The sequence below is a fragment of the Sciurus vulgaris genome (genome assembly GCF_902686455.1).
Source record: "Sciurus vulgaris genome assembly, chromosome: 15".
Classification (NCBI taxonomy): Eukaryota; Metazoa; Chordata; class Mammalia; order Rodentia; family Sciuridae; genus Sciurus; species Sciurus vulgaris.
In genome coordinates, this window is record NC_136476.1 from 52,307,050 (window position 1) to 52,324,552 (window position 17,503).

At 44.9% G+C, this 17,503-nt stretch overlaps 1 protein-coding gene and 1 pseudogene across 6 annotated transcripts; one reads left to right on the forward strand and one right to left on the reverse strand.

Moving 5' to 3' along the window:
- The first annotated feature begins 259 nt into the window (after positions 1-259).
- Positions 260-1,508, forward strand: LOC306645547 (neugrin-like; annotated as a pseudogene). The gene is made up of 2 exons: positions 260-322; positions 527-1,508. The product of its transcript is annotated as a neugrin-like (transcript).
- Positions 1,509-8,572: 7,064 nt separating this feature from the next.
- PIGO (phosphatidylinositol glycan anchor biosynthesis class O) lies at positions 8,573-17,060 on the reverse strand. Of its 5 annotated transcripts, XM_079112464.1 has the most exons (12): positions 16,966-17,060; positions 15,695-16,206; positions 14,737-14,880; positions 14,423-14,546; positions 13,954-14,113; positions 13,357-13,536; positions 12,877-13,101; positions 11,574-11,625; positions 10,609-10,815; positions 10,169-10,386; positions 9,365-9,435; positions 8,573-8,982 (listed from the first exon to the last, which is right to left on the reverse strand). In XM_079112464.1, the coding sequence occupies exons 2-12, from the start codon at positions 16,203-16,205 to the stop codon at positions 8,853-8,855; spliced, it is 2,022 nt and encodes a 673-aa protein (XP_078968590.1). In that variant the 5' UTR covers position 16,206; positions 16,966-17,060; the 3' UTR covers positions 8,573-8,852. The 5 variants fall into 5 exon arrangements, with proteins under 5 accessions (XP_078968590.1, XP_078968586.1, XP_078968589.1 ...); XM_079112460.1 differs by having other exon boundaries at positions 11,574-13,101; XM_079112463.1 differs by having other exon boundaries at positions 11,574-13,101; positions 15,695-16,209; positions 16,966-17,020.
- Positions 17,061-17,503: the final 443 nt, after the last annotated feature.

The following is a 17,503-nucleotide window of genomic DNA, read 5'->3' on the forward strand; positions in this document are numbered from 1 at the left end:
TTTAAAAATGTCTGTGCCTCAAAGGTTATTATATATTTAAAAAAAAAAAAAAAAAAAAAAAAAACGGAGCTGGGGATATAGCTCAGTTGGTAGAGTGCTTGCCTTGCAAGCACAAGGCCCTGGTTCAATCCCCAGTACCTCAACAAGAAAAAAGAGAGAGAGAGAAAAAAAAGAAACAAGCGGCTTCAGATAGCGCCCCCTTGGCGCCAGACATCCTTCAGCCCCAACTCCTTGTATGTTGTCAGCGGCATAGGGGCAGATGTTCAACTCCCTTGGGACCATAGGTCCCTTCGCTAGTGACTATGTTTCATTACCCTTTCAGGTAGTTTGCCATGCTTCCAGGCAACTATTGTTCTAGGTGTTAGATTTTTGGGGGCGAGAGTAGCACTAAGCTGGCGCACATGGCCTGATGGCTTTTAGCAGGGCTGGGCTCCTGGTGTTAGCCCTAGACTTTTCAAACACCCATCTTGCTTCCACACGTGGCTTCTGCCATTGGTTCTCTCCCCCCAGCACCCTGATATGACAGAAAAAAGCAATTCCATTCCAGAAAATTTGTAGGCAAATGGAGGCACCTGGTGCCCCACCCAGAACCCTGACGTTTGAAGCTATGGAGCAGATATGGTATTTACATAAAGAATTTGCAGATTTCTGGTCAATTCCCAGGTTGGCTGAAGGTTTAACGTCAGCACCGATGTTATTCGAAGGGTTTTAAATAGTAAATTTGTAGCCACTTTGGAACAGAAATTGAAGCAGGATCAAAAAGTCCTTAAGAAAGCTGAGTTTGCCCACTCACTCGGGCAGCTCCAGGGCTGTGGAAATACCTTGAAGCCACTTGCCGCAGGCCGCTCTGTATCAAGCTCTTTGCTGATGCCAGGGGATGAAGCCTCATCTGAGGGTCAGCATCACAGTACAGCTTTGACAGCGATAGAGTCAAAAACTCACAGTACAAATGCAGTGAGACAAAAGGGAAGGAATAAAGGAATACAGGGTTTGAAGAAGGAGAGCTTTATGCCTGTCACTGAAGGCATCAGAGAGAGCTGCAGAAGTACTCCAGTGATTGCGCTGACACCAGAAAGTGACCAGAAACTGGAAATGTTGAAGACGGGAGCTAGGAAACCAGAACTTCAGCAGCAAAGTAGTACAGAGGAGATGGGAGTTCTTTGACAGCAATGGAAACTTCCTGTAGAGAATTTTAGTTGGGGCCTGGCTTGTGGAGATGCCATGTGAAACACAGCTAGACAAATATATTTGGAGCTGCCAAGATTTCTGTATGTGGATAGCCACTTTGGAATAGGAGGAATTGATGAGCCTGGAATATGGACAGAAAGAGCTGCGTGGTTATTTAAGCTTCTTGGATCACTGCTCCCAGTCTTTGTATCTTCAGTAGTCCCCCTTATTGCTTAACTTTTGTATACTGAAAATCAGTATTGTTTCTGTGACACTTGCCAATAATATGTTTGGGAGGAAGTTAAAAGTTTGCCTTCTGACCTCATTTTTTTCCTGATCATTGAACACTGACAGTTTTTGAGTTGCTTAGTAAATTGTTTTGTTTTCCTTAGGTGCAAAAATAAAATGGAGGAATTCGTGTTGCAAAAAAAAAAAAAAAAGAAAGAAAGAAAGAAAGAAATAAAAAGAAAAAAAAAAACAAAAAGAAGGAAGTTAACAAAAGAAAAAAGTAGGCCCAAATCTTCATCATATCAGCTTAGGACCCGACTTCCTTAACAAGGCTCCTAAAGCACAAGAAGTAAAATTAAGAATCAATAAATGGGATGAATTCAAACTAAAAAGCTTCTTCTCAGCAAAGGAAACAATAACGTGAAGACAGCGCCTACAGAATGGGAAAAAATATTTACCCCACGCACCTCGAATAAAGCACTAATTAATCTCCAGGATATATATAAACTCAAAAAACTTAACACCAAAAAAATAACCCAGTCAATAAATGGGCTAAGGAACTGAACCAACACTTCACAGGAGAAGAAATAAAATCAATCAACAAACATGAAAAAAAAAAACTGTTCATCATCTCTTGCCGTTAGAGAAATGCAAATCAAAACTGCTCTAAGATTTCATCTCACTCCAGTCAGAAAGGCAATTATCAAGGATACAAGCAATAATAAGTGTTGGCAAGGATGTGGGGTAAAGACACACTCATACATTGTTGGTGGAACTGCAGATTGGTGCAACCACTTTGGAAAGCAGTATGGAAATTCCTCAGAAAACTTGGAATGGACCCACCATTTGACCCAGCTATCCTACTCCTCAGTTTATACTCAAAGGACCTAAAATCAGCATACTACAAGGATGCAGTCATATCAATGTTTATAGTTGCTCAATTCACAAAAGCTAGATTGTGGAACCAACCTAGATGCCCTTCAGTAGATGAATGGAGAAAGAAACTGGTATATATACACAATGGAATATGACTCAGTCATAAAGAATAATAAAATTATGTTATTTGTAGGTAAATGGATGGAGTTGGAGACTATCATGCTAAGTGAAATAGGGCAATCTCAAAAAATCAAAGGCTGAATGTTTTCTCTGATAAGTGAATGCTGATACATAACAGGATAGGGGGGTAAGGGAAGAATGGAGGACCTATAGATTATTTAGAGGGAAATGAGGTGAGGGGAGGAAAGATAGTAGAATAAGACAAACATCATTACCTTATGTACATTTATGATTATACAGATGGTGTAACTTTACATTGTATACAACCAGACAAATTAGAAGTTGTACTCCATTTGTGTACAAAGAATCAAAATGAATCCTGCTGTCATATATAACTAAATAGAACAAACAATTAAAAATATAGTCAAGTATATACAAAAAAAAAAAAAATGAAGGCAGATGCAGTGGCACACACCTATAGTTCCAGCTGCTCTAGAAGCTGAGGTGGAAGTATTGCTTGAGCCCAGGAATTCAAGAGCAGTCTGGGAATACAGTCAAACCATCTCAAAGGACAACAGAGGGCTGGACATGTCGATCTGTGATAGAGTGCTTGCCTAGTCTAGTGTGAGGCTCTGGGTTCAATACCCAGAACCACACACACACACACACACACACACACACACACAAATGGACAGAAGAAAATGAAAACTGTTGGTCTTCCTCCCAGTTTCCTGGTTTTTTCCCTCCCCAAGGCAACTCATAGAAACTAATCTTTCCCTACCTTTACCTGGCCCTAAAGAAATTCTCTGACCTATTTTGTCTGAAAATAGGTCACAAGACCCATCTTATTCCAGGAGTTTCCCTTCCCATACCCTTGAGGAAGAAATACTGCACAGAAAGGCCAAGAAGAAAGAAAATGAATAGACAGGCCTTGCTGGATTTTCCCACCCAGTCTATTAGCAATCAGGCCTATGCAATAAACACCAAAAACGACAGGTTGGAAAGTTCCTTAGAAAGCTGAACACATGGTGGTTCCTGGAGGTCATATACCTAGATAGGAAGTTGAAGCTTTGCATCCCTTCCCACCTTATGTATATCTTCTTGTACATCCTTAATAATAAACTAGTGTTATGGTTTTCATCCAGAATATCTTTTAAAAGTACGTGTGTTAAAGGTTTGGTTCCCAGTACAGCAATGTTCAGAGGTGGGGGGCCTTTGGGAAGTAATTGAATCATAAGTGCTATAAACTCATCAATGGGTTAATCTACTAATAGATTCCCAAGTGAATGGAGTAATGGGAGGTGGTGGAAACTATAGCAAGTAGGAGCTAATTGAAGGGAGTGAGACTTTGGGGACATGCCCTTGGTAACTGTATTTCGTCCCTGCTCCTCACCCCTCACTCTCCACTCTACTCTCTCCCCCTTTCTGCTTTCAGGCTCCCATGAGGTGAGCAGCTCTGCTCCACCACGCTCTCTTTGCATACTCTGGTCCATGAGACTGAAGCAAGTTAACCATGAATGACACCTGTGAAACCATGACCCAAAATAAATCTTTCCTCCTTTGTTTTTCTTAGGTATTTTGTAATAGCAACAAAAAGCTGACACCACTGATAAACATAAAAGTAAATGTTTCCTTGAGTTTTGTGAGCCTCTGAAGCAAATTAATCAAACCAAAGGAAGGGGTTATGGGAACCCCAAACTATATTGAGAAAAATCTCAATTTTTTCAACCAGAAGCACAGATGAAACAACCTGGGGCTTGCAACTTGCATCTGAAGTGGTGAGAGAAGGGGGAGCAGTCTTGGGGACCAAATCTTCATTCTCAGGGAATTGATCTTATTTCCTCACAGTGTCAAAACTGAACTGAAATAGAGATTACTGAGCTGGTGTCCACTGCAGAAGTACTTCGTTGTTGGAGGGAGGAAATACCCATGCCTTGTGAAGTCACAGAAGTCTTCTGTGTTGATTGTGGTAAGAGAAAAGGAGAAATAGATAATTTGTTTTTTCGTGATTTTTACAACAACCCATAGAATGGAGAAAATATCTGCAAATCACAGATCTGGCAAGGAACTGATATCTAAAATATATAGAGAGTGCTTACAGTTCAACAATAAAAAGACAACCCAATTAAAAATAGGCAAAGGAGGGCTGGGGTTGTGGCTCAGTGGTAGAGTGCTTGCCTAGCATGTGTGAGGCACTGGGTTCAATACTCAGCACCACACATATAAATAAATGAATAAAATAAAGGCCTAACAACATCTAAAAATTATTTTAAAAATAGACAAAGGATCTGAATAGATATTTCTCCAATAAGAACAAGGAAAGATGTTTAGCATCACTGACCTTCAAAGAAATGCAAACCCAAAGCACAATATTACTTCACATACAGTAGAATGACTGGATCACAAATAGATAATAACAAGTGTTGACAACAATGTGGAGAAATCAGAATTCATATACACTGCTGGTTGGAATATAAAAATGGTACAGCAACTTTGGAAAACAGAATAGCAGTTCTTTAAAAGATTAGAGTTGCCAAATGGCCCAGTACTGCTATAATATATATACCATTAGGTATACAGCCAAGAGAAATTAAAACATATGCCCAAGAAAAACATACATGAGAGCCAGGCATGGTGGCATACACCTGTAATCCCAGTAGCCTAGGAGGCTACGGCAAGAGGATCACTAGTTCAAAGCCAGTCTCAACAATTTAGTGAGGCCCTAAGCAACTTAGGGAATTCTATCTCAAAAGACAAAAGGCTGGGGATGTGGTTCAGTGATTAAGTGCCCCTGGGTTCAATGCCTGGTACAAAACAACAACAACAACAACAATAAAAAAAAAAAAAAAAACTTATACATGAATGTTCATGGCAGCATTATTTACGATAACTAAAAGGTGAAAATTTAAATGTTCATCAACATATGGAGAAGTAAAATGTGGTCTATTCATGCAATGGAATGACCTGGCCATGAAAAGGAACCAAGTACCACACACTGCCATATGGATGAACTTTGAAAACATCAGGGTGTGGTAGTACAGGCCTATAATCCTAGCAACTCAGGAGGCCAAGAGAGGAGAGTCACAAGTTTGAGGCCAGCCTCAGTAACTTAGCCAGTCCTAAGCAACTTAAGTGAGAACTTGTCTCAAATTAAAAAAAAAAAAAAAAAGGAAGAGGCAGAAGGAGAAGTCAGATAGAAAAGGGCATATATTGAATGATACTGTTTATAGAAAATATCCAGAATAGGCAAATATGAAACATAAAGCAGATTAGTGATGCCAGGGATTGGGGAGAAAGAGGGAAAGTAATTGTTTAATGGGTACAGGGTTTCTTTTTAGGGTAATAAAAATGCTAGAATTGATAGCACTGATGGTTGCACATTATGAATGTACTTTAAAATGGTTAAAATATGCTGGGCATGGTGACACCCACCTGTAATCCCAGGAACTCTGGAGGCTGAGGCAGGAGGATCGGAAATTCGAAGTCAGCCTCAGTAATTTATCAAGACCTTAACCAACTCAGTGAGACCCTTTCTCAAAAAAAATAAAAATGGCTGGGGATGTAACTCAGTGGTAAGGCACACCTGGGTTCAATTCCCAGTAATATACCACCCCCCGCCCCCCAAAAGATTAAAATGTTGGGTTTTATCTCAACTTAAAAAAAGAAGAATCCAGAGGTTGAGGCCAAGTCCAAAGCCAGCCTTAGCAACTTAGTAAGGCCCTAAGCAATTTAGTGAGACCCTGTCTCAAAATAAAAAAATAAAAAGGACTGGGGATGTGGCTCAGAGCTTAAGTGCCCCAGGTTCAAGCCATTGTACCAAAAAAAAAAAAAAAAAAAGAGAGAGAGAGAGAGAGAGAGAGAAAAAAATAACATACACTGCTATATAAACCTTGGAAACATGATGAAGCAGTCAATCACAGAAGATTGACCACAGATTATATGATCCCATTTCTTTTGTTTGTTTTTCCTTCTCCTTTTTTTTTTTCTTTTTATTTTTGCAGAACCCAAGGGCATTCTACCACTGAGCTACATCCCTAGTCCTTTTTATTTTTTTTATTTTGAGATAGGGTTTTGATAAATCACCCAGACTGTCCTCAAATGTGGGTTCCTCAAGCCTCAGCCTCCCAAGTAGCTGGCATTAAAGGCATGTGCCACCATGTCTGGCAAGGAAGAACTTCTAGTAGTGTATTTAATGGTGTCATCAATATTCTAACATATCTTTCTCTAAAAAAATTCTGATGATTTATCAAAAGAAAGTGATTATATAGTGGATGGGTGATTAGGACATTATCCTTAGACTCTAGGTAAGGAAGTCCCTGCAAAAAATAAATAAATAAATAAATAAAATTGGGGTGGGGTTGGTGGAGGTGCTGGCAGAGGAGATGGTGAGTGACTGGGGTCTGAAATCCTTTCCCTGGGTACTAAAGATGGAAAAGGGCATTTTTCTTTCTCACAAAGGCACTGTTTGTTCTACCACTGTTTTCTTCCCTTATTCATTTTATAGGCTAACTGGGGACCTAACTTCTCTATCTTGCATTATTAAACCTGTTTATAACCAGTATAACTAACGACCTATCAATTGCCTCACAGAGTGCACACTTTTCATCTTTCCATTTGACCTCTGTACCCTAGAGTCTTACCCATTAATACTCTGAACTCTTCCCTTAGCTACCTACCACAGCAGTGAATATTTCTTTACAACCACTGCTCCTTATCTTTTCTTCCTCATGCCAACTAAAGGTAGGTGCTCTTCCACCTTTTTAAGATCTTTTCTTCTTTCAGCAATCCCATCTTCTCATGACTTGAGCATGCTCAAACCTCAAACCTTAGTCTTAACCCTTCTCTTCAAAGCCTCTTCCCAACTTTATTTCTAAAAGGTAAATAATCCACTTTATCTATTTTATATTTATTTTTGTGGTATTGAGGAGTGAACCAAGTGGTGCACAACCGCTGAGCTACATTCACAGCCCTTTTGAAACAGTGTCTCCCTAAATTGCCTTGAACTTCCAATCCTCCTCTTTCCAGCTTCCTAAATCACTGGAATTAAAGGCATATGTCCACTACACCCCTCTGACTTCCAAACTCTTTGATGGACATCTCCAGGAGGATCTCACGCCATCACTTCAAAACTGACACCTGAGTGTGGGGATGGAGTGGACAGAGGACACAGGAGATATACAAGAGAAACATTAAGATGTTATGGTTTTGAGGCTGAGTATAGCTCAGTGTTAGAGCTCTAGCCTAGAATGCATAAGGTGCTGGGTTCAAACCTTAGTGATAGATAGATAGATAGATAGATAGATAGATAGATAGATAGATAGATAGATCCATACAGTGTTGGCTTCAAGTCCAGAAATAATGAGACACAGTGGAATGTTCTATAAGATGGGCAAGCAGGTCTATATTCTAGAGGCTGAGGCAAAAGAATCACAGTTTGAGGCTAGTCTCAGCAACTTAGTGAAACTGTCTCAAAATAAAATAAAAAGGACTAGAGATGTAGCTCAGTGGTCAAGTGCTTGCCTAGCACATGCCAAGCCCTGGGTTCAATTTCCATAACCATCTTCCCTCAGCCAAAAAAAGATGGGCAAATGGATCTGATAAAAGGCAATACAAAGCCAAGCACAGTGGCACACGCAACTAGAGAGGTTTAGGCAGGAAGACTGCAAATTCAAGGCAAGCACAGCCACTTAGAGAGGGTATCTCAAAATAAAAAATAAAAAGGGCTACGGATGTAGCAAAAAGTGGTGAAGCACCCCTACATTCAATCCCCAGTACCATAAATAAACAGGCAGCACAGGCTGAGAAACTAGGGATACTTCCACAGAAGTGAAGAGCAAAGGGTGTCCCAGAGTGAAAGGACACATCAGGAAAGCTGATTTGGGGCCTTCAGTGAAATTGCATACTCCATGATGCCTGGGTTTATATTCTTAGTCTTCTCTGTGATCAGTCAAAGCATAAGAACTCATAAAATGTGTTAATTGAATAGCAAAGGAAAATCATAAGTGGGATAACAGGAGTGATCTAGGAAAAAGTGGGGGCAGTGAATTCAGATAACTCCAACCTCTTGCCAAATGTTCTCAGGTGTAGCCAGGCCTATCAAAGATGACTGATACAATCTGCCTGAGAGGGGAGACTGACCCTCCCTCCAACCCATGTATGACAGTGGGGACTTCCCCACATCTCAGACAAACATATTTACATTATTTTATTCCACTTTAGAGAACCCTGCCCCGCAACCACCACCCTTGTCCATCAGATGCAACCAAATCAGGAGTTAGAGATCAGGCTCCACTGTGATTTTGAATTCTAAAATAATGAAGTCCCAGAGCCAGTAGTGCCTGGCTGCATGATGATAAGAGGTGTGGCTGAGCCTCTCTTGCACTTAGCTAGCACCTGTGCAGGCCAGGCTATGTTATTCTTCAGTTCTCTCTGTAGTCAGATGCAAGCATCCATAGCCTAGGCTACCTCTGCTGGGCCAAAACTAGTTTTCTGAACCAGGAGCTCACAGCACCATCCACTCGCATCACCAATGCTATGCCCAGGAGAAGTCCCACGCTGCTCACAATGAAGCCTATGGCCTCAAAAATGAACCTGCAAAGAAAGGTGAAGTGTCTCAGGAGTCAAAGAATAGGTTTAGGGCTGGGGAGATAGCTCAGCTGGTAGAGTGCTTGCCTCGCAAGTGCAAGGCCCTGAGTTCGATCCCCAGTACCGCAAAAAAAAAAAAAAAAAAAGAATAGGTTTAGTCCCTTTTCCCTACAGAGGCAAAACAAGCTTTGTTCATCTTGGATGTTCCTTTTTTTTTTTTTAATGTTTTAGTTGGCAATGGACCTTTATTTTATTTATTTATATGTGGTGCTGAGAATCAAACCCCGTGCCTTGCATGTGCTAGGCAAGTGCTGGGCCACTGAATGTTCTTAATTTGCTCTAAGTTTCTCCCAACCACCACCTCTCCTTCTCAAGCAAATCCACTCACTTGGGGGCAAACACCTTCCAGACCATTAGATGCCTGCGGAGGATGGAGGCAGCCAAGGTACAAGCCAGAATCTAAAGAAAGAGAGGAGGGTCCTAGTTACATGGGAAGGGGAGGAAGAAGCAGGGCAAAGGGAAAATTGCTATAGGCCCCTGTGAAAAATGAAAGGAGTTGGAAAGAAGCATGTGTTTCTGGAAAAAACCCTGGGCTAGGAGCTAGGAAACCTAATTCTTGCCCTGGCTCAAACACTGACTCAGTGACCTTGGGCAAGTCACCATTCATTTGTGATGCTACCACTTAGGCTTTGACTCCCAGGGTGGAGGAAGATGTCAGTACATCTTCTGCACCTGGAGAGAAGGAGGAGGCTCCATGATCACAGATTATGAAAAAATCCTGATCATTACCTCAGCCTTTCCAGTATGTCCATAATACCCAAATGCAACTAACATGCAACTAACAGGGCCCAGACCTAGGTTGCAGAGGAAATGATCAAGGACCAGATAAAGAAACAAAGGTACAAGTCTCAAAATTGTCACTTGAGGTCACCAGACTCAGGCAATCTTTTCACTTATCTATACCCAGGTCAAGACTTCCCAGGGTTTTTTTGTTTGTTTTTGAGACAGAGTTTCACTATGTTGCCCAAGCTGGATTTGAAGCTGGGATCCTCCTGCCTCAGCCTCCTGAGTAGCTGGGATAACAGGCATAAACCATTGCACCCTGCTCTCCCAGGGTTTTTGAAAGTACGAAAGAATGTGAAACACACCTGAGAAAAGATTACTAGCTCCCTGATTTCTCCTCCATACTTACCTGAACACCAAGGACAAAGAGATACTTAAGGCCCAGCTGCAGTAGTGCTGCATTAAAGTGGTGAGGCGCATCCCGGAGCCTCATCTCCATCAGTGGCTCCTCCAACTCCTCCTCAGGCCTGACTCTGGCCTCGGCTTCACTCCCTGGAGGTTGCCGCCTCTTCCTTGGCCCTTGACTTTCACATAGGAAAGGCCACAACAGGAGTAGTGGGCAACCTACTGTCTCAAGGAAAGGGCAGGGCTGACATCTATGGAAGACACTGGAATCAGTTCACCCTAGTCCCCAACCACCCTAGCTGGCTCAGGCTCCAATTAGCCTAGGTCAAGGGATGCCAAGGATCTAATGAAACCACATCTTCCCTCCTAAACTCAGGGTTTTCTTTTCTTTCCACAAAGCCAGAGAAAACAAATGAAAGCAAGGGAGGGAAAGCAAAGAGGTACCTGAAAAGAGGAGGTGGGAGGCAAAGGTGTTGGCTCCTACTAGCAAAGCAGGCAGCCAAGTAGAGGAGCCATGACCTTCTGGGAATCCCACGAAAGCTGCATGCCAGTGGATGGCTGGAAAGACAGGTTGGTGGCCTGTGGAGTAGAAGGTCTGGGCGGCCATGAGGGCCCATGCAGACACTGCCTGCCACGGCACAGTAAAAGGACCTGCAGAAAAGGTATACCTCTTTACAATTACATCTCATTCCTTAATCCATAGCCTACCACCCTACCATCACATAAGCTACTTCAGAGATAGCTTTCATACACACATGCCCACTACCCCAACCTCTCTATAAGACAACACTCTCATTATTCTTTTCTTTGGCACTGGAGATTGAACCCAGGGGCACTCTACCACTAGCTATATCCACAGTCCTTTTTTTTTTTTTTTTTTTGTGACAGGGTCTCACTAAGTTGCAAGTCTTGCCTCAAACTTGCAATCTTCTTGCCTCAGCATTTTGAGTCACTGAGTGAGTGACTATGCCTGCCCACTCGTAATTTTAATTCCCTCTGTGGCACAAAGTCCAATCATCCTAATTTGAACCCCACTGTGCTCAATCTTTTTCTTTGTCTCACATACACACAGCTCACTATGATAATATATTCATAATTTGCCACTTTTATCACTGGAGAATCAGGAGAAGTGCTCATGAGGATATAGCACTTCCATAAGTCCTGGAGGACTCCTTACCTATCACCCCTCCCACCCCCACCACCATGAACTCATTAAAACCAATGAGAGGGTTTCAGCTTGGCTATAGCAGGTAAGAGAAAGGACATCAGGAAGACCTTCCCAATTGTGTGGGGCATGAGACCATATGTCAAGGTGAGGAACATGAGAAGCAACACCTCCCTGAAAACAAAAGGGGCTGGACTCATATCACTACTATCTTAGATGGAGCAGGGTTGAGATATATATTTACCAGGAGTAGTGATGGTTATCCCAGCAGCAAGCAGATGCAGGAGAAGGAAGCTCTGCAGAAACAGAAGTAGGAACACAAGGCTGATGCGCTCTGCATGCAATAGCAGAAGTGGGAAGGCCAAAAAGGTGAGGGCCGTGACCATAGCAGCTGAGTAGATGCTCCCCAACTGATAGGCAGCCACAGTCAAAGGACCCTGAGATTTGGTCCTCTCTAGCCGGCCCCGGAACTCTTCTTGCATGTGTCGGTAAATTTGAGGGACCACATAATCCAGGTCAGCCTGAGAAGTAGGGGGGCCTGAGAAGGGAGTGAGGACAGTCCTGGTCCTTTGGGCACCTGCCCCAGCCTTCACCAGCACTGTCACAGGCCTCCAGAGAAGCAGCATGAGTCCTGAAGCAGCCAGCACCACCACTGCCCGAGGAAGCACAACTGATGCCCCAGCAACCAGGGCCCGGAGACGTGGGGGTGCTTCATCGGCCCCTGATGCCAATGCCCAATAGGCAGCAGTGCCCAGTACCATCAGAGGCAGCCCCCAACGCACAAAGAGCACAGGGGGCTCAGGGCTTTTGAGATTACCATAGCGGCGAAGCCACAGTCGCACAGCAACTAATAGGGTCACCAGTGCCCCAACACAAGCTCCGTACCACAAATTTTTGGCTCGACCTCCCACCATGGATGCCAGAGGACTCAGCCAGGGAGAGGAGTGGCAAGCAGGTGTCTCTTCAGGGCAGCGATGAAAAAGCCCAGCTAGCCTTGTACATAAAAGCAACCCAATTCCAAGCTTCAGGGCATATGTACCACTGTGCCGTTGGGGGCCTGTTGGGGAAGAAGAGCCAAGGCGGGGTATTGTGAGCAGTTTAGGTGGCAGAAGCTGGCCCTCCCAGTGAAGCTGGGCAACCAGGAGCAAAATGAGTGAGCCCAAAAGGAAAGGGGTAGCCCTGGCCTCAGCTACAACAAAACTATCAGAGAAGAAGGCAGCCAACCGAATGAGCAGGAGTAATAGGACAGGCCCAGGCATGGGAAGCAGAGTTGCCAGGGGCCTCTTAGAGCCCCAGACAGCCCAGGCTTTCCACAGAAAAGGGAGGAGGGAGCTTGTTGCAGCTATGGTCCCTAGAACCACTGGATCCAGCTTCAGCCCAGCAGTTGTCAGAAATCCAGCATACAGTATAGCTCCACCCAGGCCCCAGGCCACAGGTATAAGTAGTAGAGGGCGAAAATGGAAGCTTGGGGATGTTGCCCACTGGGATGCGAGCAGACAGAGAAAGCAGGCAGCAGCTAAGAGAGCAGCACCCCCTGCCATGCGGACCAGAGAGAACCGGGCCCAAGACTCGATGCATATAGCCCGAGCTCCCCGCAGGAACTGCTGCAGCTCAGCAATCACAGTCTTCAGTGCAGCCTCAGCCCCTTGAGGGTTCTGAAGAAGCCACTGGTAGTCAGCAGAGGCTTTGGAGAAGAGATTCTGTAGCTGATGAAGCTCCTTAACTTGGAGGTCCTGAGTAGCAGCTGAGTAGGTATGAAGAAATCGGGATACCTAAAAGAAAAGGTCAGAGACCAAGGGGAACAAATCAGAAATATAATTTGGGATAGAGGCAAGGATAAGTATTACAAAAAGGGGTACTTGGAAATCAGGGACCCAAACTCTGTCTAACACTGAAAGGCGGGATAATGGGAAGGCAACATGGATATGGAAAGAGGGAAGACTGGACAAAGGACAATGTAGTAGCCATTATGCTTCTCTTATACCCACCCTAACTTTATCACTAAGAAGTCCAGCCCTCTTACACACCTGCTGGGCATTGAGATGGAGAGCTGAGGCTTGGACTAGAGCAGAGAAGTGGGGCTGGGAGTCCTTGCCCCCTGAGAAGAGCTCAGCTATCACCTCCCCAATGTTTCCAAATGGGATAGGCAGGCCTAGCAGCAGGGCCAGTGTGGGCACGAGGCTGACTTGAGGAATCACTTCTGGCTCCTAGAGGGAGAGAATGGGGGGTTAATGAGTTCATCAGAAAGCTGAAGCAAGTGTTTTGGATGGAAGGAAATGAGTATGTACCATGGGTTGAGGATCCCAGGATAATGGATTTGGGAGCCTAAAATAAAGGGATCTATAAGAATAGTGTGATCATGCTGGGTGTGGTGGTGCATGCCTGTAATCCCAACAGCTAGGGAGGCTGAGGATCAGGAGTTCAAAGCCAGCCTCCGCAACTTAGCAAGGCCCTAAGAACTCAGTGAGACCCTGTCACTAAATAAAATACAAAATAGGGCTAGGATGTGGCTCAGTGGTTGAGTGCCCTTGGTTCAATCCCAAGTACCAAAAAAAATAAAATAAAATAAACCTGTGATCATTATGTAGAATGAATACTGGAAAACAGAAAAGTCCAGGTCTCACCTCTGGTGGGGCACTGGGAAAGAGTGCTGTGGGACTGTACAGAAAGAGTGCAGCCGAGACCTCCAGCTCACTCTCCCCTCCATGGTCTCCATTCACGGTCATCCCGTGGTCCCCAGCCACCACCAGCAGTGTGTCATTCTCCAGACGCTCCACAAGTTCCCTGTGGACCGAGAACTGTGTCAGGGGTAGAGATGGATAAAGATCCTTTTCAAAGGCCCATTCACCCCGAGCTATGACTTTCATAGGTATGGCCTAGACCTTTGGCAAAGAGACACCTCTTCAACCTACTGTCCAAAGCCACACACTGAGTTATTCAAGATGGATGAGGACCCTAACTTCAGAAAAAGGCCTAAAAAAGATAGAAATCAGCCAGGAAAGAGGCTCCAAATAAGGACTTTCTCTCTTGGAACCATACATTCTGAGATTCTCAGGCATAAACCCACTCCCCCAGTCATTAACCCACACTCACTGGATCACCTGGTCCATCTGGCTAAGTTTCTTGGCCATTTCAGGGTGGTGAGGGCCATGCTTGTGGCCACAATGATCCACACCCAGGAAGTGAGCAATCAGCACGTCCCATTCACCACTGTCCACTGTGAAGGGGAGAACACTGAGCATAGGGTACTAAGGCCCACTCATCAACCCCAGCCAGGCTTTGACACTCTATGTCCAGGACAAACACCAGGCCATTTTACCCATGGGAGGTTCAGAATCTGTAGACTAAAGCAGCTCTCCCAGTTCCCAGTCTTAGTCAGGGACTAAGTATTCTGGCCCATTGCTCACTGGTGGGATACAGGTGTTCCAGGATGCCATTGTCCACTGTGTGTAGGTCTCTGACATTGAAGGAAGAGAAGAAGAAAGCTTTGGAAAAAGCTCCAGGGAAAAGGTCTTTCCAGGTATCATCTCCCATGAAGACTACACGTCTCCCTGCAGGGACATGTTGGGGAGGGGGTTGGTCAGAGGCAGAGCAGGAATCAGGGCAGGGGAAAAACAGAAGAGTAGATTCTTTAAGACCCATCAGAAATCCCAATCATGGCTTTTCTCTTGCTTTTTCTCTCCTACTCACTTGCTTTCTCTCTCCTCACTTTTCCACTCTCTCTAGTGCACACCCTTTATCTTTTCTTCTCATTTTCTCTCTTACCCTGCAGGGAGACACTCTGTGTGCTTAATAAACTCCCTTATGTGAAAAAAAAAAAAAAAGAAATTCCAATCATGTATCCTTAGGCACAGCTATTCTATCTAGCAACCCTTATCTTTTGGGGTCCAAAATTTCCCATCAGGAAGGTTTTCCTGATGACCATACTCCACCTAGACCTCTCACTCCAATTCCTAAAAAATGATTTGCTAGTTTTCAGTACATGGGTTTCTCTGCTGACCTGTTTTTCTTGGGTATATTCTGCTTTTTCCAAGTCAGTGAATGAACAGGCACTGGATATCCCTACACTCTTCTTCACACTTGTAAGTCAAGATTCCTCTTCTCTTCATTTCTCCCTTGCCCCTTTACTGAGAGTTCCCCAAGAGCAAAATCAACATTCCACATAGATTCAAACCTTCACCAAGGACAAAACCCTTTGTCTCCCAAACTGAGCTTACACACGAGGTCCCAATCTCTTTCTCCACCTTCCTAGCCCCCCTATGCCACAGCCCCAAACATAGCTCGGCACCCAGAGTTCTGGCTCCTGAACTTCTAAATAAGTTATCTGCCCAAGTACTGTTGGCTTCCAAAGGGGTCCATACTGACCTGCATTGGTGAGTTGTTTAATGAGATTGTCTTCCATTATGGCATGGCTGGCAAAGTTATTGCCAGCATCAATAAAAGTAGGCAATGAGCCAGTGGTGAGGGCCTTGAGGCGCTGCATGGTGGTGGTGGGAGGATCAACCTGAGATCGGTAGAGTCGGGCATGGTGGGGCTGAATCTCTAGGATCCTTTGCAAGGAGCCTAGTTTGCCCAAGAAGGGCAGGGAGACAGGAGGTTCCCCAGGCACATGTGAGTGCTGGGGCTGGGCAAAGTCAAATCGCAGAGCATCTATTAGCACCAACACAACTCGAGAGAACCTAGAAGCCATCCAGCAGGCCCCAGGCTTTCCTTGGTTTCCCCATGGCAGGAACCCAGGACCTGGGGGCTCTTGGCAGCTGCTATGGTTAGTCAGTTCCAAACGGGTGAGAAGGAAGCCACTGGTGAAGAGGGCAATGCCAGCGTAGAAGAGGAAGCAGACCCAGGCCAGGAAGAGCAACACGGAGACCTTCTGCATCCTGCTAGGGACAGGAAAGGGAATTCATTATTGTGGTGTGAGGTGGGGAGATATGCTGGTCCCTTGATACAATGTCCAGCTAGAACCACTTACTCTTAGAAGCATTCCTGAACATAAATAGCCCCATAAACAACCCATTACAATGTTCCCCTCCATGAATTACGCCAGTATTTCTGAAGGAGAGGTCCCAGGCTATGGACATCAACCAGGAGCCGCTGTTAAAAATGCTATTTCCAGGGCCCACCCTGTATCTACTCAGGATCTTTGCAAGTAGAGCATAAGAATAGACATAGGTATAACCAGGAAATCCTAATGCTGAAATGCCAGAGTTCACGAGAACTAACTCCCAGTGACGGTCTGCTCTCTGACAGGCCTCTCTCCTGGTCTATCTCAACACCCTTAGAGTGGCCAGGGCTTGTACCCCGGGTGGAATGCGGGCCCAGCCGATGGCGCCGCCTGGCGGGGACCGAGGGAACGAAAAGGAGGGGTCACACTCTGCTTCCGGGCAGACAGGATAGCTAGAAGACCCAAGGCAAGACCCTCTCCCGCGCAGTGGGTCAGGGGCACCGGTCTAAATCCTGTTGGGCCTCGCCGGGACCTAGGTGTCCGCGCAGCTCTGCCTCCTCCGATGGCTACCCGTCCTCCTCCTGGGCACTTTGGCCTTGGTATTGGGCGGCCGTGGCAAAGAGCTGGGGCGGGGAGCCTAGGCTCGCTTACTTTGGGTTGACGGCATTGAGGTTTTCGGGAGACCCTGGCTCACCTGCATCGGCGCCCGGAAGTACGGCTGCAGAGCCAGTGGCCGAGCACAGAGGTGCGCACGTCAGACAGAGCGGCAGAAGGGGAGCCTGCCTCATCGCCACCTGCCGGCGCCTGGGTGAAAGTTCCGCAAGGATGGTAGGGCTTTCAAGAATTCATCAGATTGAGCAATTGAGAATTGGGGCAAGGGACTAGGCTAAAAGAGTTCAGGGAACCACTGTCCATTCTTCGTTATGATTAAGAGCTTGGCCACTGGAATAAAACTTATCTAACTCTAGTTCTGCTACTCATTGTGATTATTGTGCATTAGCTATGTCAAGTGCGAATAAGTATTGTCCCCTTTTTTCTTAGTTGACTCCAACTGATAGGTTTCATTATTTCTGCTCTCAAAGTCTCTTACGGAATCTTACAATAAAAAGGCAAGTAATCCTTAATTTAAAAACGATCAAAAGATCTGAATAGACATTCCTCAAAAAGATACCAAATGGCCAATAAACACATGGAAAGATGCTCAACATCATTAGCCTCGGGCTGGGGATGTA

What these genes read in the sequence shown, in the direction of transcription:
- PIGO (XM_079112460.1), bottom strand. Translation starts at nt 16,205, where the DNA reads ATGCAGAAGGTCTCCGTGTTGCTCTTCCTGGCCTGGGTCTGCTTCCTC. An exon ending in TAAACAACTCACCAATGCAG is followed by an intron (nt 14,881 to 15,694) that starts GTCAGTATGGAC and finishes ATGTCCCTGCAG; the next exon opens with GGAGACGTGTAGTCTTCATG. An exon ending in GGAACACCTGTATCCCACCA is followed by an intron (nt 14,547 to 14,736) that starts GTGAGCAATGGG and finishes TCCCCTTCACAG; the next exon opens with TGGACAGTGGTGAATGGGAC.